Source organism: Lasioglossum baleicum, chromosome 13, assembly GCF_051020765.1.
Source record: "Lasioglossum baleicum chromosome 13, iyLasBale1, whole genome shotgun sequence".
Taxonomy (NCBI): domain Eukaryota; kingdom Metazoa; phylum Arthropoda; class Insecta; order Hymenoptera; family Halictidae; genus Lasioglossum; species Lasioglossum baleicum.
In genome coordinates this window covers 5,508,988-5,530,773 of record NC_134941.1, presented here as the reverse complement: position 1 = coordinate 5,530,773, position 21,786 = coordinate 5,508,988, and the positions used below count along the sequence as shown (strand labels likewise).

General features: G+C 36.1%; 1 protein-coding gene across 3 annotated transcripts in view; it reads left to right on the top strand.

Annotated features, from left to right (window-relative positions):
• Positions 1-20,970, top strand: part of LOC143214762 (lachesin) — a 156,497-nt gene extending 135,527 nt beyond the window's left edge. For all 3 annotated transcript variants that reach the window (XM_076436134.1, XM_076436133.1, XM_076436135.1), the window contains exon 10: positions 1,280-20,970. In XM_076436134.1, the coding sequence (XP_076292249.1) occupies positions 1,280-1,575 (296 nt within the window). In that variant the 3' untranslated portion in view covers positions 1,576-20,970. The remainder of the gene's footprint in view (positions 1-1,279) is intronic.
• The last annotated feature ends 816 nt before the right edge of the window (positions 20,971-21,786 follow it).

Genomic DNA, 21,786 nt, shown 5'->3' with positions numbered 1-21,786 from the left:
TTACTGTTATGAACGATCGAAATAAATTTCTCTCATCGACAACTGTTATGAGCGACCGAAACAAACTTCTCCCATCGATAACTGTTATGAGCTATCAAAATAAATTTTTCTCATTGGTAACTGTTACAAGTGTGATCGAAATGAATTCTTCTCAACGATAACATTTACCAACAAGAGAAAAAATTTTCGGTTACTTATAATCCTTATTTGTAACCAACACGATTTTAGTCGATGAAATACTTGTTATTCTATGACTTTATTTTATATTGGTTATAACAGTTATAGTCCCTGTTCTTAACCACTCAATAAGTCTCCCAGCATTTGAAATTCCTTGCGGAATTCCGCGAATTTTCCTGAATACACATACTCTAACCAGGGCCGTAATCTTTTCCGAAGTGTACAATATGTATTCTTCGTAAAATTTACATAAAACATTCCTGACTCTCTTTTGTTATGTGCCAATAATATTCATAATATTATTCTTTTATATTTTATCTTATTTATATCTAGACTGTGGATTGTATGTATTTAGAACAAAAATGAATAAATGCAATACAAGACTGTGAAGACATTGTAAAAGTCCGAGATTGTCGTCACATAATCATTTTAAATATTATTAAAACATTTTATAAAAAATTTGTTTAACATGTATCAAAAACGTTCCTGAACAAGGTCGGTTTTTTAAAAGAGCAATAGCCAGTAAGTACTAAGTACCCTGCGAATGTACATGCAAATTCGCATTTCCATAGACTAATTCATAAAAGCTGGAATTAAATAGAAATTTACTTCTTCTGCGAGTTTTAGTATGCTGAAAGCAAAACAGAAGGTTCACGCCACTATACTAAAGTTTTTTCTTCGTTGCGTTTTAATAATTCAGTGATGCTAAATCTGCTTTCTATTTTCCGTAAACAGCGTGCTGCAATGGAAATATTGAAACAATCTTTTAAAACAATTTCAGATTACCATTAAACTCGATTACTTATTAAACTCTATCGGATTTAATTCTCACTAGTGCACACGTTATGAGGCGTATTCACTGCTTGTTAGATTTTAGATATTAGTGATATCAAATTATCTCTAATTATTTTTTTAATTAAATTAAATTATTAATGTACGAATTATCTAGCTAGCTAAATGGCACAGTAATTGAGATAAGTGCCCTATAAAATAAAGACGCGTCTGACGGAAGATTGCGTTATGAAATTGACGATAAAAGCTTTTTACTTCCTAAATAGCTTTCACTTACTAAATTGGAATATTGTGCTTGTATACTTTGCAGAGATTTCGGGGCCGGCGAAAACGCCAACGGTAGTCCGGCCGTCGTTCTACGACGAGGAGGATGAGATTGTTTACGGCTCGGCAGAGATGGACAAAATGGAGAACAGACCTCTGTCCGTGGACAACACGATCCATGGTCATCTGGGATATCCACCAGTGGCGACTCCGGTGCCGACTACGAGGATCGGCAAAAAGAGGCCAACGATCAGCGTCGGCTCTAACTCGGATCATCGGCTGGAGTCTAGTCTGCTGGTCATCGTTCCGATGCTGATCGTCGTCTACCAACGATTCCAATGAATGAGTGTTGGACTGAGAGGTTTGAGAAATCTGTTAAAATTTCGATCGATACAAGGCTGGTCCGGCAGATGGTACGCTTTGTTTCTCGGTTAATTCAGCGCCGACGAAGTATCGTCTTCCCTGAGTGGCTTATTCTTAAATCGTAGCTTTAATAACAGAACAACGGACAACGGATCGCGGCGGTTCCCGGTTAAAACGATGAACGTTCGGCACTATGCGGGCGCGTATGCGGGACACGTTCCTCGAAGTCGGTTCTCGGGACACGAAAGAAAATATTTAACAAAGGAAAAACGAGTGATTTAAGTCTTAATTTTCTATTGATTCGATTCCAGCTGGTATTCCGATGTACAGTGTCGTTTTTAGAATTCTCTGATATTTTTAAAAAGGATTTGTCCGTTCATTTTGTGCACACACATATTTTCTATTTGTTTTTAAGAATTATTTTTTGCTCCTAATGACTTCCCGAAAAAGGTAATATATAAGGGGATAGACATATTTGTTCCATTTGCCCATAATTTTTTTAAAAATGTTTTACTGCTGTGTCGAATTTATTGCTGGTATAAATGCATAAAATTGGCAATTTACCAATCAGAAATGAGTTTGGATTGCTCGATCGAGCTAATGCTCGACATAAAAAATGATAAACGCATTTGATCGTGCTATGCGGCAGCACACAGACTGGCCAACGACAATTCAGTAGTCATTTTATATTCTTTATAATAATATATCTTGAAAAATATTAAATGAACCCAAAATTTATAATTCATACTTTGTGAGAATGTTAATTATCTCAGTGTTATATTTTATTTTGTTATGTTTTCGTAGCTTTATGAATGCGGACAGACTACAGAAATTCGACGGATTTCAGTTACCTCAGTTCTTTTTCGTTTATTCGTATACAATATATTTTTGTAGTTCTATAAATATTAGATAGACCGAAAAAAATTGTACGAACTGTAGTTGTTCTATTTCTCTTTTATTTATTCGTTACTGTGTAGAGTGTATTCTGTTTCGTCATATTTTTTTAATCTCATATACAGAAGACCAACGCCATAGCCCGACCATAAATCTGTTTAGGATAACTGTCTGTACATGTATCTTCTATGGCAGAGAATGTACATTTTTGCGACATTGTTTTATCCATTGTTTGTACATTGTACTTTTTCTGCTACATGAAATACATATACACAGTTTTCCCGACTGTTTTTGATCAGGTTATACGGAGTCCACAGTAAGTAAACTGATAAATAATAATTGTATCTATTATATTCTATTTTATGTATAAAATTAATAATTATAGTTTGTCTTCTATCATAAAAATTCTAAGACCGGTACTTTTGGAAATACCGGAATTTGAAAACCAGTTTTTCCAAAAGCTTCAGTGCAAACACCAGTCCCATTAACTCCGTAAAAATGTTGATGCTTGAAGAAAGCAAAAAATGTTTAAGCTGCTGGCGCCTCAGATGACGGTTATACAGCGTTTAACGTTTTTGTTAGTACGATTGCCAGCGAAGGCCGAATTAGCTCGTACGACTCATAAATTACGTAGTCAGTGCAATAGTGGAAATGAAACGCACGAGCCGCGTACGTCGAAAACTTTATTTCGCCCCGGCGAAAAAGAGAACGATGAAATATTAACAAATGTATTCCCGACATGTGCGAACTCGCTGTTTGCATTGATCCGGCGCTGTACGATTGCCTCTATCCCATTCTATCTGTTAGCTAATAAAAAATAACGCTTTCAAGCTTCGAAATGTCGGACGCCGGACAATTCTATCGGGAGAATTCCACCGGAATTATTAGATCCCGTCGAATCGTTTTCTATTCACTCGCCTCGTCTATTTACATTCGCGAAAACAAAGAATCCTTTATTCGCCGCTTGCTCATTATTGATTCCTCGAACACGGCTCGTTGATTATCAAACCATTCACCGCTGATTATTTAAGAGCGATCTCGTTCGATTAACACTTTCGCTGCCGTATCGTTCACACTTTGTCCAGATTGGAGAATTGATTTTTGCGGTAATGCATTTGGCAACAATTTCATTGGCATCTGTGAGATACAATGAGCTTCAATGAGTAATACATATATAGACTAAAGACATTTTATTAAGTACACTTTTCATTTTTGTATGCCGTAGAATGAATTCCGTTATACATTCGAACAAAAATTATGTTTGACACCTCGATATCCTTTCGTCTAAAAAGACACTGTACAGTTAAAATCGAATTAGTTTTATCGTCATAAATAACATTCTAGGAATATTATTAAAATCGCATCGCTCTTCTCTGTTAAATATCCGACGAACTAGTAAGCATCACTTCAGGTCATCTTCAAAAGTTCGCATCAGTATGTCCGCTGCACTTATTGTCAGTGTCCAGTTCGCAGCGACAGCCGCGCCATATTTTCCTAAAATCCCGAGAACACTTTTCCCGGAGAATTTCACTTTCGCAACACGCCGACCGCGACATTTTGCTCCGGGCGAGGCGGTCTTCCAAAATTCAACCGGCATACGTGGCCCGCGCGATCAATCCCTTATTGACCCACGCCCAGTGAAAATCATTCGGCGTGAAAATCTTGCGATGAGAACGAAAATTAAACAGGAGGGATCGATGTCCGCGATCGTGGGAGGCTCTTGGTCGAGACGAGAGTACTAGGAACTGTCGCTAAGAGATCTGAGATAACGAAGACAGACGAACGGACGCAAGCGTGTATACACGGACGAGAAACACGGTCCAGACCAGTGTACAATGCCGTTTACAATTATTCGAGCGACGGAGATTTTGCGTTCCATCTCATCTGTGATATCTGAACGCGAAAATCTGTGTTATTGTTGCTGCGGAGAATTTTTTAAATAATCAAGGCATTCGCTTATCTGAACATAGTCAAACTTGTTCCATACATTTTGTTGTTTAACGTTTTGGCACACAATATTCAAGGAATCGTCTTTTGCTAAATTGTTTTAATATAAAGGAGGTACGTTGCAGTTAATAAAATATGCTAACGAAGAAGGTAAACGATGGTAACAAACGTGTTAATAAATTGGTAACAAAATATATGTAGTTACTTAAAAAAAAAAGATCTATGACCTTGAAAGCTCTGAATGCAAACGGTCCAATTTAAAAGATAGCAAAAATTGTCTGTAGCAACGAAGGAATCAAAGATTTGGAAGATAATTCGTTAACTATTTGTAATAATTTTATTATCCAGCAAAGAGTTACTGCTTTGAACGTTTAATGTCGTTCGGACAATTCGAAATGACGTTGTACACGTGAATCGAGCAGCCTGGTGCGTTCCTCTCTCAGTTTCAGTGGCAATAAAATTCGCGTGGTGTACATATACGCTTGTACACGTATCTATGTATCATACACACACGCAGGGGCTTGCACGTGTACATGTGTGTGCATATTGACACGTCAGGGTAACTAAGGTATCTGTATAAGTAGACCTCGTAAGCGGCAAAGCGTAATAGGGTATATCGCGTTTTCAATGACTGTCGGCAGCTTTTTATGTGTGGAGCAAAAGACATCTCGGGTTCGCCGGGTGTTCCAGCGGATTCCTTCGATCGGACCAAACGATTTTAACGAGCGCAATGACACACACTTGCACGACACGGATCGAACAAAGCTTTGATCGACGGTCCTGCGATCTAGGTCCGGCTACCGTACGGTTTTTCTGAACTATGCAGAAACGATTGCGACCGGCTTTGATCACAACCGGCAGGAAAACCATCCTTTCACCTCGTTGTATTAACTGGACACCAGATCTTGTTACATTATAATCGAATTAATCACTGGTTTATAATCGTACGTTCTGATTACGGATTTCTACGCAAAATAACAATTTTCTAAATCGATCGAAGAATGCTTCTTCTTTCAACAATTTAATACATGCTTCTGTGTTTCAGTGGTTCATTTTTACCACAATTTCATAAAGTTCGCAATCTAGCTATTGTTATTAATCTATCAATTCCTCTAAACATTTTGCAAATTCATTTTACTGGCTTTTTTCGAGTGTCCTATATTAAAATCATGGAAGAGGATAGTGCACGCGAGGCAATTTTTGTAGAAAAAATGATCTCTAAACGTCTAATGACGCATCAATCATTGAATTTTATCGGACCAATCATTCCATCGTATAAATTCGAATTCCTACGATCGCATGGCTTGCCATCAAAGAATACTAGCACATCGGTTCGCATCCAAAGTGCAAGAGGCATCGCGAGCGCATTCGGTAGACAAGTGAGTCCCTTTTCCTAGACGATTTTAGTTGGATAGAAGCGATCGACACGGAGAATGAGCGTGAAGAAAATGAGATACTAATCATATTTTTCTATTTCTGACTGTTGATAGCGTGATTCAGTTCCCCCGTTGGACGTTTATTTGTTGACGCGGAAAGTTCGGTTTAATCCCTCTGTGTCAGCTGCAGAGAAAAGGGAAAGAGAGATTCCGAGGAAAGCGGAGGAAGAGAAAGAGGGAGAAACAGTTGTACAGTTAGCCGAGAAGCGCAGGATTGGGGATTAATCCGTGACAAGTTTAGCGTTCGATTACGACGTTGACAGACGCTTATGCCAACGTCCAGTCGTCGATGTGTATCCAACGCTAAATAAATGAATCTCTCTCTACCCGTTTCGGTTCCTCGGGTCGAGGGTAACTAAACGTGACTGGTGCTATCAATGGATTTCCTCTTTTTATTTCACTCCTCCCATCGAGGGCCCATCAAGACGATCTGCTCTGGGCGATTTCTATTAGTGAAGGAATTTACTTTCTAGAAGAAGTTTCCGGGATTTTTCTCCACGCCGAATATCGATATTAGCGAGTCCTAGTAACGAACGATGACTCGAGAAAATGGCAGGGGCTGCCGGTTCGGATCGTTCATGGCGGTCACGGAATATTCGAAGAATTAATAGAACCGTTGTGACGATTCCTCGAGACTCCTCGAATGGAATTGTAGATTAAGCCGCTGTCGAATTGATGTTTTTAATTAATGCGAAACCGGCGCGCTTTGTTCGACTTTAATAGGCAAACGGGAATTTTCATTGTGGATTGAATTTCTAGAGAAATTATACGTTTTATCATCAAACCGATTAGTCGCAGATTGATACACCAATCAGTGTGTGATCTATGTGAAATGATTAATTGTTTCATAAATGATTAAAAGAAAGTGCTTTATAAGTTTCTCTTTGCTTTTTGTACATAGGTGAATGATTTTTCTTATTTTTGACTGTTTGTTAACGCTACGAACATATACTGTCATCATTATTTGGGTATCTGATAATATTAGAAGAAAGCAAAATTGATGTTGTTTATCAATATTAGAAAATTTGATAGATTTTCAATTTTAATTTCCGAGGTGAGCTAATAATAAACCCTCAGGAACGTATTTAATTATTTCTGACGGGATTATTTTTCAAAAGTAGATTTTTAAGCTTTAATGTGTCAAGTAAATCATTTTCAGGGAAGAATGTCTTATTTTAACCGACTCACAATCAGTGTTAGATAATTTTGTACCCTAAACATACAGTACAATAGCAAGACAATAAAAGATTTGTGCGATTTCACTCGATAAAAAAATGCATGAATTGAAACGTATTAGAAATGTATCTAATAATTTATTAGAGACATATATAACTATTTATATATAATATTCTGTTCATGCTTCCTCGTTCAACAAAACTTTCGTTATACATTTGGAAAAAGATGTCTGTTTAAAGTTACTGTTACGAACATTGCTTATGCAATTACCAAATATTTGTTTCTACGGTTTATCCGTAGAATCCCGGGTAAGCTTTAGTCGTAAACGCAATCTGCGTGTAATGGACGGGGCAGAAAGAATTCGGCGATCGTTAGAAATTATATAAGCGAAATCCGGCTTTAAGGACTACGCGAAGAAGATCTTAGTTCCTTCATAAATAAACACAACTGCCCGAACAGCTGGCACGGACGTAATTCATCGCGAATTAATTTAAGGGCCAAGTCCTCCCCCTCCCCCTCTTCCCTCCCCGCCCCGCCCCGTCTCTCTCGAGCCCGGCATCCGCCGTGTCTTACCTTCTTATCCGCCGCGGGTACTTTCATTAAAGGTCTGCCGGCGCCATTTGGTGGCTCGCTTTATGCTGATTTTATTTCCTTTCTTTCGAGAACTTCAGATCCACGGTAATTGTGCGGTATTATTACCCTCGCGGTGGCGTAATGGTCGTGTGAAATATGGCCCATCGAACCTGGCCGTGCTGCACCTCGTGAAGAGGATTTCACGGTTCGCTGGGAGTCATCGTCGTCAGCCACCGACCGTGGACTTCATCGGGTCCTCGGCCCGGCCTTTTCTTCGAGTCGTTCCGCTCGCAAGAATCCCCGACAACTTTTGACGGCAGTTGCGTTTCGCTTTGCCAACGAATAATGCCCGCCACGGCTCAGAAATTTCGACTTCGGAGACACCCCGTGGTGACACCCGGTCCCTTCCTCATTGTTAGCCACCCCCTCTACGCTCGACGGCGAAAGAGCTCCCCTAACGCACAGCGAATCGAATCGATAGAATTATTTTTCCAGAATATCATTATCTATGCATTTATTAACTCGACGTGGAAAGACGTCTCTTACACGTCACGTGTTTCTTCTGGAATTTTGCACATTGAAGTGAAATATTGTACAGTATTAGCAGCAAATATTACCGACAACATATCTGTTTTGAGTTCACACGAAATTTCATTGATCATCTCACACAGATTATACGTTCAATGATAAATAGTAGCTCTGGACACTGAACTACATACATTCAGTAAAATAAGTCTCCGCGGACACCCTTTGAAATAGAATAACTTTTTTATAATTGTACCAAACGATCTGTTTGTTTGTAAGCAATTAGAAGCATTAGTTTACTAGATGATGTGCGAAAAATATTTTCCAAAAATTACAACTGATCAGGTTACATGCAAAAATAAGCATTTTTTGAAACTTCTTTATTTCGGTCCCTAATGAAAATTTAAATTATATGTTTTGTATGTCTATGTTAGTTATACACATGCTGAAAATTTCATCGAAATCGGTTGACGCAGGAAAAAACGACACGCTGTGGATTTTAAGCAGAAACTGGTCAAAAGTCGTATTTTCACCATTTTTAACCGCTTGTAGCTCGTGTGTATGTCAATCGATTTCGAGGAAATTTTCAGCGGGTGTGTAACTACTATAGATCTACAAAACAGATATCTTAAATTTTTATTAAGGGTCCAAATAAAAAAGTTTTAAAAAGTGCCTTTTTTATTTTTGCATGCAACCTTGTAAATTGTAATTTTTAGAAAATATTTTATGTACAGCATTCAGTAAACCAATGCTTCTCATTGCTTACAAAACATCAGGTCACACACACACACACATTTGGTATAACTGTAAAAAAGTTATTCTGTTTTAAAGGGTGCACGGAGACTTATTTTACTGAGTGTATAACACAATTAAGATATCAAGCGTTTCTTAAGTTGGAACAGATCTAAAACCATATGGTACCTTAAGTTTTGATAGATACATAAATAATGATGTGATAGAATTTTTTTTGAATCATTGGTTCAATTTTAATGCTTAATCTTCATATGAATTATTTATGAGTAATATGTTGCCAGATCAGAAGAATTGACTTAAATTGAGGGGGAGGAGTTACCCCCTCTCTGCCAGGAAAGCTAGAATGGGGAAACTTAATTTGGCGACTTTTTCTATACAGCAATGGTTAATTTAGTGGATCTTTATTCATTGAAATCATAGATTTCGATATTCACAAATCGTAGATTTTATTTAGAGGTGTTCTTTATATTATTGAGTTACACTTTGATGTTATACATAATAAATCTGTCTCTTAGTTTGGCGTGTCAATTTTAACTTGCGGCCAACATTTGCATTGGTCTCGCGAGAGAAAACGTTTACATAAATAAACCTGCACTTTTCTGAGGGATGAAATGTTATTTACATTATTCATGTATCTAGATTGCCTTTTGGGCACTCATACATTTATTGAAATGTTCTGCTCTTCATTCATTAATAACGTTTTAATCTTCACTCTCATTATACTTTTTTTTATTCCAACCGTAGTATTACTATATTCATAAAATATTCAGAAAATGTAGTAATTAACTATCCTTGATTTTTCAATAATAAAATAGCCATTTCGAGGTTTTCAGCCTTCCCTTTTTCGCAAACAAATTTGCGTTCCATAACGTTAATTTCGCATGGAGATTTAAATTAAAGACTTAAATCCGCGAATCCTTTCGCTACAAATAAAAAGTGGAACGTCTGCACATTCTCCCATAAAATTTGTTGCATCTCGTTCATAGGTCATAAAGCGATGCTCTTTTTACATCTACTGCAACGCGCGTGCTACGTTCGAGAAAAGTGCCGGGTGAAGATAAAACATGAACAAGAGAAAAATAAAGTGTTTGGTCCGCTGAAAAAATGTTTTCATAGACGAATATATTTTATTTATACCAAATGCGTTAAAATATTGCATTCGAAAAATATACATACCTTTGACAGTCTATGAATGCAACTGGTAAAAGCTATTATAGAAGCTATTGCAATTGGAAAAAAATGTGCAACACGGCCTTCGATACACAGCGTGGGCTGGAGATCGTAGCACAATTGGGCAGGGGATGATTCTACATAAGAAAAATAATAAAAAACTTCGGTATAACATTTTTTCATCCGAAGCTTCGTTTGCAGAGAAATCGAGTTTGAAAATGCCGCGAGTACGCGTGCCGTTAGATAGGAACCGTCTGACGCGTCTGATCATGACCGACCAATTTCACTTCTCGAAAACGAGTCGTCAAACGCAAAAATTTTATTCCTTTTTTTTCGATTTATTTTTCCATGCAAAATCCCCCCGCCACCCTCTGTATTAATAAATTACAATGTATCTACGTACAACTTCATAATGAATATATACTTTGAAGTTGGAGATTACTTATGAAACATATTCTTACAAATAAATATTTCATACAAAAGCTTGCTGTGTTAATTAATGGGCCAGCTTGATCATCATAGTCTGAAAGCCTTAGGTTACTTCGTACATGTTTCAAAATTCCAAATATCGACTCACATCCTATTCCCCCGCGAAAATACTTTCGCCCATTAAGCGTCGAGTATTCGATTTCAATTACCGAAATGGGTCCGAAGCATGCAGTCGATAGTGTTCATTGAAAAATGAAGCTAAAAATCAAATCAAACTGTTACACATAGTTACAAAATAGGAAGTGTGTTCTTTGCGCAACGATATTTCGTTTGGCGTGTAATAATTTCGAAATTCTGACCTGCCACGAACGATCCGAAAGCACGATGACAAGCTAATTACGAAAAGACAACCTTCCGAAATTGAAATTGCCCTCGAAAGTTCGGCCACGCGTTTGTATTTACGTGTACCGATACACATATCTGATTAATTAGGAGCATAGCGTATATTTAGTTTTATTTAGTTGTTAAGCAGAGATCGGATTTATATCATAACTCGCAGCATATCAATGCCAATCGAGCATCTGATTGGTTCGGACGTCTGACTATTCACGCTCCGTCTCTACTTTCAGAATCTCCTGCGGAAAAGAGACAATATCAGAACAGTAAATCTCATCTAACAAACGGACATGTTTGCAAGTGATTCCGTATGGTTGATAGCAACGAAATAATCACATTCGTGTCGCGTGTGTGAGAGCATTCGTTACCATATACTCTATATACGATTTGTATGAATAGTTGCTTTACGATTTTTATGCAATCGATGATGTTGTATATGTTACATGCAAAATGATTCGATTCGTTAACAAAACATCGAGCAACCCGTGACTCCGAAAACGAAAGTTAATTGGATTCGGTTTATTCAATCAAAAAATTGAATTGACCGAGTTTTATAAAATAAAAATAATTGAGTTGAACGTTTTACTTTTCGGTTTTTAATATTATTTCGATTATTCTGAGTTTTTTTAAATATTAGTCAACGATTATCAACATTGTCAATGATTATTAATATTACATTTTATTTGTAATGAATACTCTGTTTCACAGGTTCTACAGTTTGTGTTTATTATTGTTACAGTGTTCTCTTGTTTCTGTTAATGCTATCATAATCCATATAATTTCTTGTAATTATCTCCTACAGCATCGTAATATTAACTGTGTCACATTTTTTCTACTAAAAGTACACTGTTCATCGCTGTGTAAAATTGAGTTAATGAAAAAATACCTCATAACAGCATTATTATTATTTCAAAACTATATTTGAATAAGAATTCTAATTGAATAAATAGAAATATTCATAAACTTTAAATTTTTACCCAGTAACAACTTCAACAACTACTTCCATTAGTTAAACGAAACTTTGAACTTATTTACAAACTCCATAGAAACTTAAAGAACATTACATACATTCTTTGTGGGTACTTCATAATTGCATACAGTCAGTAGACCAAATTACTATTATTATTTTCTTAAAATTGATATTCATGTTGCATTTTCTTTACTAATTATTTTATTTCAGTAATTACAGCGTAAACATTGAAAGTATTTGATATCTATACTGCATAAATAAAATATAATGTGTAAATTATGACTGTTTAACATAACGCGTTTCGTAAACCAGTAATTTTCCACAATACTGTTAATTTTTTACTCACATTAATTCTATTATTTTAATATTGAAATCGCCATTGTTATGTCTATACCAAAACTAAATTTACTACTCCCGCCGGATACTCACGATACTTCCAAATCTAGCCCAGACCGAATCTATCTAATTACTGTTACCTTTCAAAATACTGCTTTAATTTTCTTGCTCTCGTTAGTCTCGTTCTATTATTCTTGCTCTCGTAACTCTATATTTTCGTGTATTATTTGCGCCGGTAATTATGGCAGTGGTCTAGTGGTCTAAATCACGTACCCTTGGATTCCAGATATTTAGACTGCTGCAAAATGTATTTTCCCATTATAATATGTAATTTTATATTAAATACTTGTTCTTATAGCACGAAACTCGCGTAGTAGTTGTGAAATTTTGAAAATTGTGAGATACAAATCAAAGAGAACATGATATTACAATGCTTTGGTCTGAAGAAACGATTCATATTTTAATCAATTTGTTACGTTTTATTTTTTAGTTACAGTATTCCTTCCTCAGTTTTGCATCGACCAAAATACTAACTAAACAATATATTTAATAATTTATCTAAGAACCTCTAATTTAAAAATTTTAATTTTCATTGTACTTCTCTACTTGGTTCTGCAATTGTTTCAGTAAAAATGGTCGAGAGTGATATCTCAAAATGACTGGCACCCAACTTTTTCTTTCACAGTTAATGAAATTATACAAACGTTTTCATCGTAAATTTTTGAATGAATTTTCCAGCTGATTATCTCGATTTCGTTTTTAATTCAGGCCATTTTCATAATTACCGCCGAATACACATCAGAAATCTCTGATTTAGCAGTGTAAAGGGCACTTCGAAACGAAATTTGCTACTTTTCCGGCGGATTATCTCGATTTTGATTTTGATTTCGACCATTTCCATAATCATCGGAAAATATTAGAAATCTCTGGTTCAATTTACCACTCTCCCGGCGGATGTCTCGATTTAGGTTTTGATTGGCCATTTTCATAATTACGGGAAAATTAGAATATCAGAAATCTCTGGTTTAGCAGTATCAAGAGCAATTCAAAACGGTATTTACCGGGTTTCCGACGGACCATCACCTCCCAGCAAGATTCCCTGCCGAGTGCCAAATTTTCGCCAGCCATCGCGCCTCGAAAGCTGCCGCGTGACGCCGAGATCCCCTCATTTGCCTGTAACATATACGAATTTCACGAGCCGGACGTCTCCGAATCACCTTTCGAGTCTCGGTGTCTGACCCGCCGCTGGGCTATTCTACTGAGGATTATCTGACAGGTGTACATCACGGCCAATTCGACGACCACCGACACACACAGACACACACTCATGCTTCCAAACGCTTCTCCGATTGTAACAACAGACAATACGAAAGAACTGATTTCTAATCAAGCGAAAATAATAATAAAAAAGCAAAAAAAAAAAAGAGATAAGAAAACGTAACGTGAAACAATTGTACAGAGTAGACTCCGATTAGGACCGTCGTTGTACATTATAATCGCAGTCGTTTTTCAACGTTTCCGTTTTCTTCTTTCCTGGGCGATTTCCGTTGGTCTAAAATGTATCTCGACGAGCGATCGTGGTGTTCGTTTCGAACTAGACGGGAAAAGATTGTACAGTTAGTTTCACTAGACTGCGGTCGCCGCCAACACGTTGAAAAAGGAGTTTTGTCGGCTAATTTCCTCCCAGCCCTAACCCCAGCCGCGGGGTGCGCGCGGCCGAGAAGGATTTATTTTTCGAAGCGTCGAACGAATTTTTGTGTAACTAGGAGTTGTACAGTAGCCTGTAAAGTCCCCTTGATACACGTAGACTATTCGGTTGATTTCCCTCGGAACTGTTAGCGGAAAATACATATAAATGCAGAAGGCGGCGTGTTGTATCGACCCACGGCTTCCTCGTATGAACATTTGTGTGTTTAATGGATGTAAGGATGCACGCGAACGAGCAAATCCACGGAACGAGAAATTACGGTGATCTTCGACGGGCAGGTACCTTAGATGTTTATTCGTCGTGCAAAAGGATCCTTCGTATCCCGGGTTGATTTGATTTTTCCGTGGTAAATCTTTCCTAGAATCGCTGAAGGTCTTCTCGCAATGTTGGAATTCTGAAGGATACGTTTCATTCGATCTGGGTTTGTTAAACTTATTCGATTAGAATTCGCGAACCGTCTTGTTGCAACAATAAGAAGACTTTTTTGTCGATTCGACGCATTAGATTATTATCCACAGTTTCGAATAAAATGTTACACGCAAATTATTTCTGTTATTTCCAGATAAACATTTGATTCGAAGGATACTTTTCGTGTGATTGTCACATCAGCGTTCACCAATGTCACTAAAAATAAGAAGAATTTATTTGAAATTATTTTTGGACTTCTATTTACTTTTTGAAAGTTTTATCGTATCAGTCAAAGTGTTAAATAATTTACTTCTTTCCGTTCTTGTTCATTGTTAGTGTATTTATAAATGGTAGAGATTCGCAAAACTTTGTATTTTTTCATATAGAAATAAATTCTTCTTTCGAGGATACTTTACAATAATTTCAAACATTAAAATAGTAATTGCTTGATTTATTAATAGGGACGTGCTTCGATACCCCTAATAATGTTAAAATGAAATTCCGTATGTATTAATGAACATACCAGATACTGCCAACGCAACATTTTTGAAAGCAAATATGTAATTCGGATACGACAACTGTGAAGCTCGATACGAAATATCAAGTTTCGAAGTAGCCATCATCATTATTTGTATCTGCTTTGTTCGTCGCTAAACGTTGATATTAATACAATATGTGTTGCATCAATGAAGTAATAATGTAATTATTTACGCATTGTTTGGACATTTTTATGATAAATTATTACACCGCTATATCATATCGTGACGTACAGCTTAATTTGTGTTATTCGATACGTTTATATTTAAACAATATGCGTAATCATTACGAGAATCGTCATATCGATTTTTATAGATAAAGCGTTTGCTGCATAGGATGATTGATATCAAGTTGAAAGTGCCAAACAATTTATTATTCAATGTCTGATCTATGGTTTGCATTACTACTTGTCTTCAATTAATTTTTTCATTCAGTAATGAATACTTGTTATTGGTTCGATTATTTTCGAATCATCCTACGCAGGGGACACGACGATTTTGTATGCGATTTTGAATTGGACGTGAACACCGACAATGCAATGTATTAGATGTACGATCATTTTATAAAACTGCCAGTATCGTGATCGGTGGAATCAACACGCGAGTGTCACGAGAATTATTGAAAAATGCAAAACTGTATAAAGGTGCAAATGGAATCCTGTAAATATCTGTGAACATATTGTAGTCAGTATCACGACGAAATAAAGATAGAGCTTCGTGTGATATATGAAGCTGTACGATAAACATTAATTCATGTCTCTTTTTTCCGTCACTTATCGTTTTGCAGTTCAATGCATCCGGACTGGGATCAGTAGAAAGTGTCAGTAGATGTCGGATGAATAAAATATGTATGCTTCAGTGGTAGAACACCAACGAAACATAGTCATTTTTCTATTGTAGATATTGTTGCCGAATTTCATTTACTACAGGACAAATTTCTTTATCTTGAATGAACGTAGAATGAAATATACTTTCAACATTAAATTGTTTAATAAATCTCTTTTGTAGATCAATCTAAAAAATAAAAAATTTGTAATTTATACTAGCTTTTATGAATACTGAAATACGAATTCGTAATAAGTATAAAAGCGGCTCCCTGGCCTCAATTGCTGGAAATTTATTGGTTATTAAACTTGATTAGGTGCATAAGTAAAAAGAAACTTCACGGCAACTTCTGTTGATTGCTGAATTCCTGATGCAATTAAGGTAAGTTTAACCTTTAAACAATCACAAAAAAGCAACGTAAAAGACCGGCATGGTTCCAAAAGAAAACAACTGTGATACGAAATATACACTCTTTTGATTATTTTAGAGTACATACGTATCTACGTTTTAATGATTATGTGAAGCGAATAATTTTGTATTTATTTCAGGTACGAAAAGTAAACTGATTAAAATACAATGGCCACTGGAAGCTGCTTTTTAAGAGCATCCTGCATTATTATAAATACGTTAAACATTTTTACGCTAAACTGTTTTCCCTCTTTTAGAGTGAATGTGATTAAATATCCATACTATTTTTTTTTGTTAATTAATAATCACAAAAGTATCAATTACATGATATTAGATAGTTACCTGCAAGCTGCAGCTCATAATTATTTTATTTTACGTGAAATATTTGTGTAAAAATATATTTTAAAAAATGTTGATGAAATAAGCAAAGGATTCTTCAAATGAAAATTTACAAAATTTAACCATTCTGTACATATTTAGTTACTTTTAATTTGTTTTTAAAATGTGTTTAAGGTTCTTGTCAACAAATGGAAAAAATTATTTCTACATTCTTTTACGGCTATAAATTGGATATTGGCAAAAGGGACAATGCAGTGAGTAGAAATAATAAAATGATTTGTTAAAACATGTGACGTGATTTTAAATTGTTTTACATTTCTACGTTCAATTAACATATTCATTTCAATTGTTCAAGGGAGAGTACGACATTTTTCTTATCATTTAATGGAGCATTTGTAAATATCATTGTTTCCAATTCCTCGAAAATATTGCGATTTCACTAGTCGGTTCTGGAATTTCGTTATCGTAATATTTCACTGACACGGCGAAGGATATCGGGTAAGTAATACTTCCAGTTTAATATTAATCAGACACATTCGTGCATTTCTCCGATTTTGCATTCCCTTTGGAACACGGAGGCATTGATAGGCCGATATAGTTCGGCAATTCGGTATGGGATACGCATGTCAAATACGTGCTCGTAAAGCAAAGCAAGAAAGCAGCACGATTCTTCGGGAGGGAATCCGGATTTTCCGCGGATGTTCCGCCGAGGTGGAAAAAATTTCACGGATACAAACACTTCTCTGCAAAAGTGAAACTTTCGGATGAAGTGAAATTAATCCCGCGGAAATGCTTCCTTCTAACTCCGACCTACTTTTAAACGAAGGAGTTTATCGACTACCGATGAATCTTAGTGTAAAACATCTGGAACTAATTTGCAATTAGTTTTTTACGATCGTCGTGTCCGTTAGCGGTATAATTAAACCGCGGGTCTTTGTGCAAATATTCAATTCCGAAAAGTTTATGAGCAGTCGAATTGACGAGAAATTTATTTCGTCGACGAAGACATTTTGTTAGTTGATATTCGTGTGAGAACCTCATCAGTTTTCAAGATTATTATTAGACAGCGGATCTTAATGTAAAATAAAAATTTTCTACGTGAATTGCAACAAATTGGAGTTAGATAAAAATTTATTTTCTCTCCTAATATATGTGTGTGTAACAGGCTGGAAATAATACAATAGATTTTATAAATTCTTCTGTAATGTTTTTACTGTTTTAAAAATTACACCTAAATCCGCTGTTCAATTATTATATAGTGAAACGCAAGATATTATAAATTGTTATTAGATATCTGGATTCTGTTCGTGGGAAAAGAAAATTGTCAGTGACTTATTGTCTCTCTGCTGGGAACTGTTTGGACAAGCAAGTATTTGCGAAAGCAAAAGAAATTTTTCAATACCATCGGAGCCAATCTGAATGGGATGGAGAACGTGGCTTCCGGCAGAAATATAATACTTTATGCCACACATTTGGAATACGAAAGAGGTAGTTGAATTTCATGTTTTAACCTATTTCTTTTTTTTCTATCAGAAACTGTTCTCAAGAATTTTAGAACAAGCGTAGAAATTTCCTTCGTCACATACAGCTTCCATTTTGAATGGCAGAATTGAATCCTTATGAAAAACAGCTTTAATTTTGAAGGGGATAGATCTATATTTTTCATTCCACAGAAGAAACGGTCTTCTGAAATTGTAAAAATTAATGTAGTTTTCAATCAGCCGGATTGTAAACCAAATTTTAATTTAACTATTTATAATTGTGATTTGTACGGATTATTTTTATCCTTTCACTGAAATAATTAAAGATTAGAAACTCAATTGTGTCAGTACATTAAGTATAAAACGAAATTGTATTATATAAGGTGTCCCAAAAATGTTGTACTTCCTTCAAAGGAAAGTGGAGTGATTTCTGAGGTCATTTGAAGTAATTTTGTTTAAGAATTATTGACGAAAAACACGGACCAATCAGAGCGCGATTACAGCGTACAGATTCCGGCTCAACGTAAGGACCCATTGATCGCGGAGTCGCAATTGGCCGCGCCAGAATCCGTCCACTGTAGTCGCGCTCTGATTGGCCCGTCGTTTTTCGTTAATAACTCGCTAACAAAGCCGCGGAGAACATTTTTGCAAAGCAGAAAGTTACTTCAAATAACCTCAATTATCAACCCTCTCAAGGAAGTACATTTTTGGGACACCTTGTATTGTATTGAATTTTATACGCAATATCACGATTTTATTCACCTGGTTTCTACAGATGTTTTAGAGAAGAGGAGACCACAAAATTAACGAACTAATGTTTTTATTTAAAATTCGCGCAGCCACGTCAATAAATAATGAACTCTAAACTTACTCCGACCCTCCGCAATTAGAATAATATTAACCCAGAGTCCTGGCGAATCAAATTTTCGTTTGTTAAACCGCGCTTGCCTGAAAACTTTGATAAGACGGAACTTCTCCGGCTCGAAAATTTCCGCTTTTCCTTTGAAATTCGGCTCGGCGAGTTTCGACTGTATTAAAAATGGATTCGCGCGTGCTCGTTGGAAATCTGTTTATAAAAGCGTGAATTTGCATAAAAATATCGCGGGCAACTTAGCGGTGGTGTGTTTTATTTGCGTATTTCGCATAACGTGGACCGGAAAGTACGTGACGAGTGTAACATCGAGGGCTGCAGGATAGACATTGCAATTAAAACGGCATTTTCGCCGCGTGTGAGAAAGTGAATTCCGAATTTCAAGAAAAATGTCGGTAGTTTCACATTTAGCGTTGTCGGGAATCGAATGAGCGTCCGCTAACGACGGCCGTCACGTTGGTGGATGTGCGGATTTGCGAAAAAAAGGGGCTGCGCGGCCGCGGATTACACGCGGAAAGGAAGTCGGGCCGCGAGGAAGTGCACGGCGCCGCGCCGGAAGGAAAAATTCGTTCAATATTATTTTAAACTTCTCTGAAACACAGACGAAGGATATGCCGGGTCTCTCACGCACGTGCACCGCGGGGTAACAGTCAAACACTTGGCACCAGCCGGCGCCGGGTATGTGACATGAATATTTGTTTCTAATAAGATATGCCGAGCCGACAGCGCCATTTGACGTACCTTCCGGCATGCTCGCGTTACACCTATTAACTAAAAACTGAGAAGAGTGTGAACAAAATTTTTCGAAGAAAATTCCGCTCGAGCTTCGCAGAACCTAGCCGGGAATTTTCGGTTTTTATCGAGCGTCCGGAACCTGAGATGCGATCCTTTTAAGCTCCAGATAAATACGGGCTTTGATGAGTCAAAATTCGACCCATTTTTCAGAGGCGAATATGTTATCTCTGTATATTTATGTGTGATGTCTAAAGTTCACTCTATTGAAGTATGCGAATTTGCAGGCCGAGTCATGTAACTGTACCATCTTGATTTGAAAACTCTCTGTCGCATGATGAAGTTGTTTTGCAGCAGGCGAAATGTACCTTATAATAATTGGCTTTCGATGTTCCTCTCTTTCTAGTATAAAATAATTATAATATTTTTTGAGAAACGAGATGGTGACAATTTTCTAATGGTAATGCATAATTTTCTTTTGCATTGATTCTTCTCGTCATTCTACGTAAAAAGTATTCAGTTATAATGGTGGAACAATGATTAGTTAACGAGATCTTTTTAACCTTTACTGAAGAGGATGCTCAAACACTTCTTCATTACACTGTAAATGTTTCGGATAATGCTTTTCCCTTATTTTCATTTTAACTCGGCTCTTAACCCAGATATCAGGACAATTGTTTTTTATTTGATTCAGCTGAAGTAAAGATGGGAAATAAATTCGAGCAATTTTATTGACTACGCTAAATGCAGAACATGGGAAAACAATTTTACTGAAAAATTTTATCTAATCTTCAAGCAACTGGTTGTGAAAAAATTTTTAATGATCAAGAAACAACTAAGAATTCATGTTGCCGAAATAAATATTACTTTTTTTGTTCATAAAATTTAGTCTACACTGGGATATATTGTTTCGTAGTTATTCAATTAATATCTTAAATTCATTTTTAAGTTGTACAATAAAGAGACTGCGGATCTTTGTGTAAAGTAGAAATTTTCTACCTCGATTGCAACAAACCGAAGTTAAATAATCTATTCCTGCTCCTATTAATTTTAGCAAATCCTTCTCATTTATTTATTGAAAGTAGCGGTTTCTATCTCACCACACAGTGGCTAATTATGTGCCACCATGTATGTAGTAGAAATCTACAGTGTGCAGCAAGCGCAGATGTTAAAGTTATCTTCAAGATGGTACGAGGTTCTAACCTTATTTTTGATTCTAATTGTAGATCGATTGGAAATTATGGCAGGAGCATTGGCTATAACTTTTCTCAGTTATAGAAGGTGTTTCTGGGCGAGAAAGAAACTTCGTAGAGTTAAATAATAGTGAGAGAACATAATGTTGTTTTTGATCAGACACAGACCAGTGGGCTTGGTACATTTAACACAACTTCAAAAGAAATTAACTAATTGTTACTGCAATGTAAAATAATATAGGAACATATATCAACTAAATTATCTATATGTTTAAAATAAAAGAATATTAACTTTGAAATTTTGTTAATTAGAAACAACATATTTGCTTCTGGACGTACTTGAAGAAAAAGTATGTGTTAATTTTTATGGTGATTACTATTTAAAGTACATCAACATCTACTGCCTAATTAACAGAAAATTGTGAGATATAATTTATTCATTGAAACCTGTAATACAATCTTTTTTCTTACTGAAGGAGTTGATTTTGAAAAAATAAATATTCTCGTACAACAATTACATTAAATATTTATACAAATTCCAATTATTGTAAATCTAGGAAGTAGTATTGAATTGAAGTGTACACGAAGTAGTAAAATATATGGCAGATCAATGTTAACTAATTCCACGGGAAAACCCGTAAGCTTGTAATAATTATAATATTTCAACGTGTATATATACATATCTGATGCAGTTAACGATCACAAGTGCATATGTAGATGTGCAATTAGTTTAGCTAATTAAAGATAGATAATCCGCCAACTAGTGCTTACATGTTCAAATAATGAACTGAAAATGGAATGGTAATTAATCTTTTAATTAGCGCATATTACGTTTCCTGAAATCGCGGTGGAATCGATTTCAGTTTACATCGTTGATTAATTGTTTTCCGGGTGCGACCAATGATAAATATGCACAATTTGCATTGGGTACATTTAAATACTGGCGTCAACGTTGCTCCCACCGTTCGACTAATTTTGATAAGTGCTCGAAAGCATAGATCGCTGGACGTCAAGGACGGTGAAATTGTTGGATGTATGTTTCAAAAGACCATGGAGAAAAACGTTAAAAAGTGGCGCTCACTGT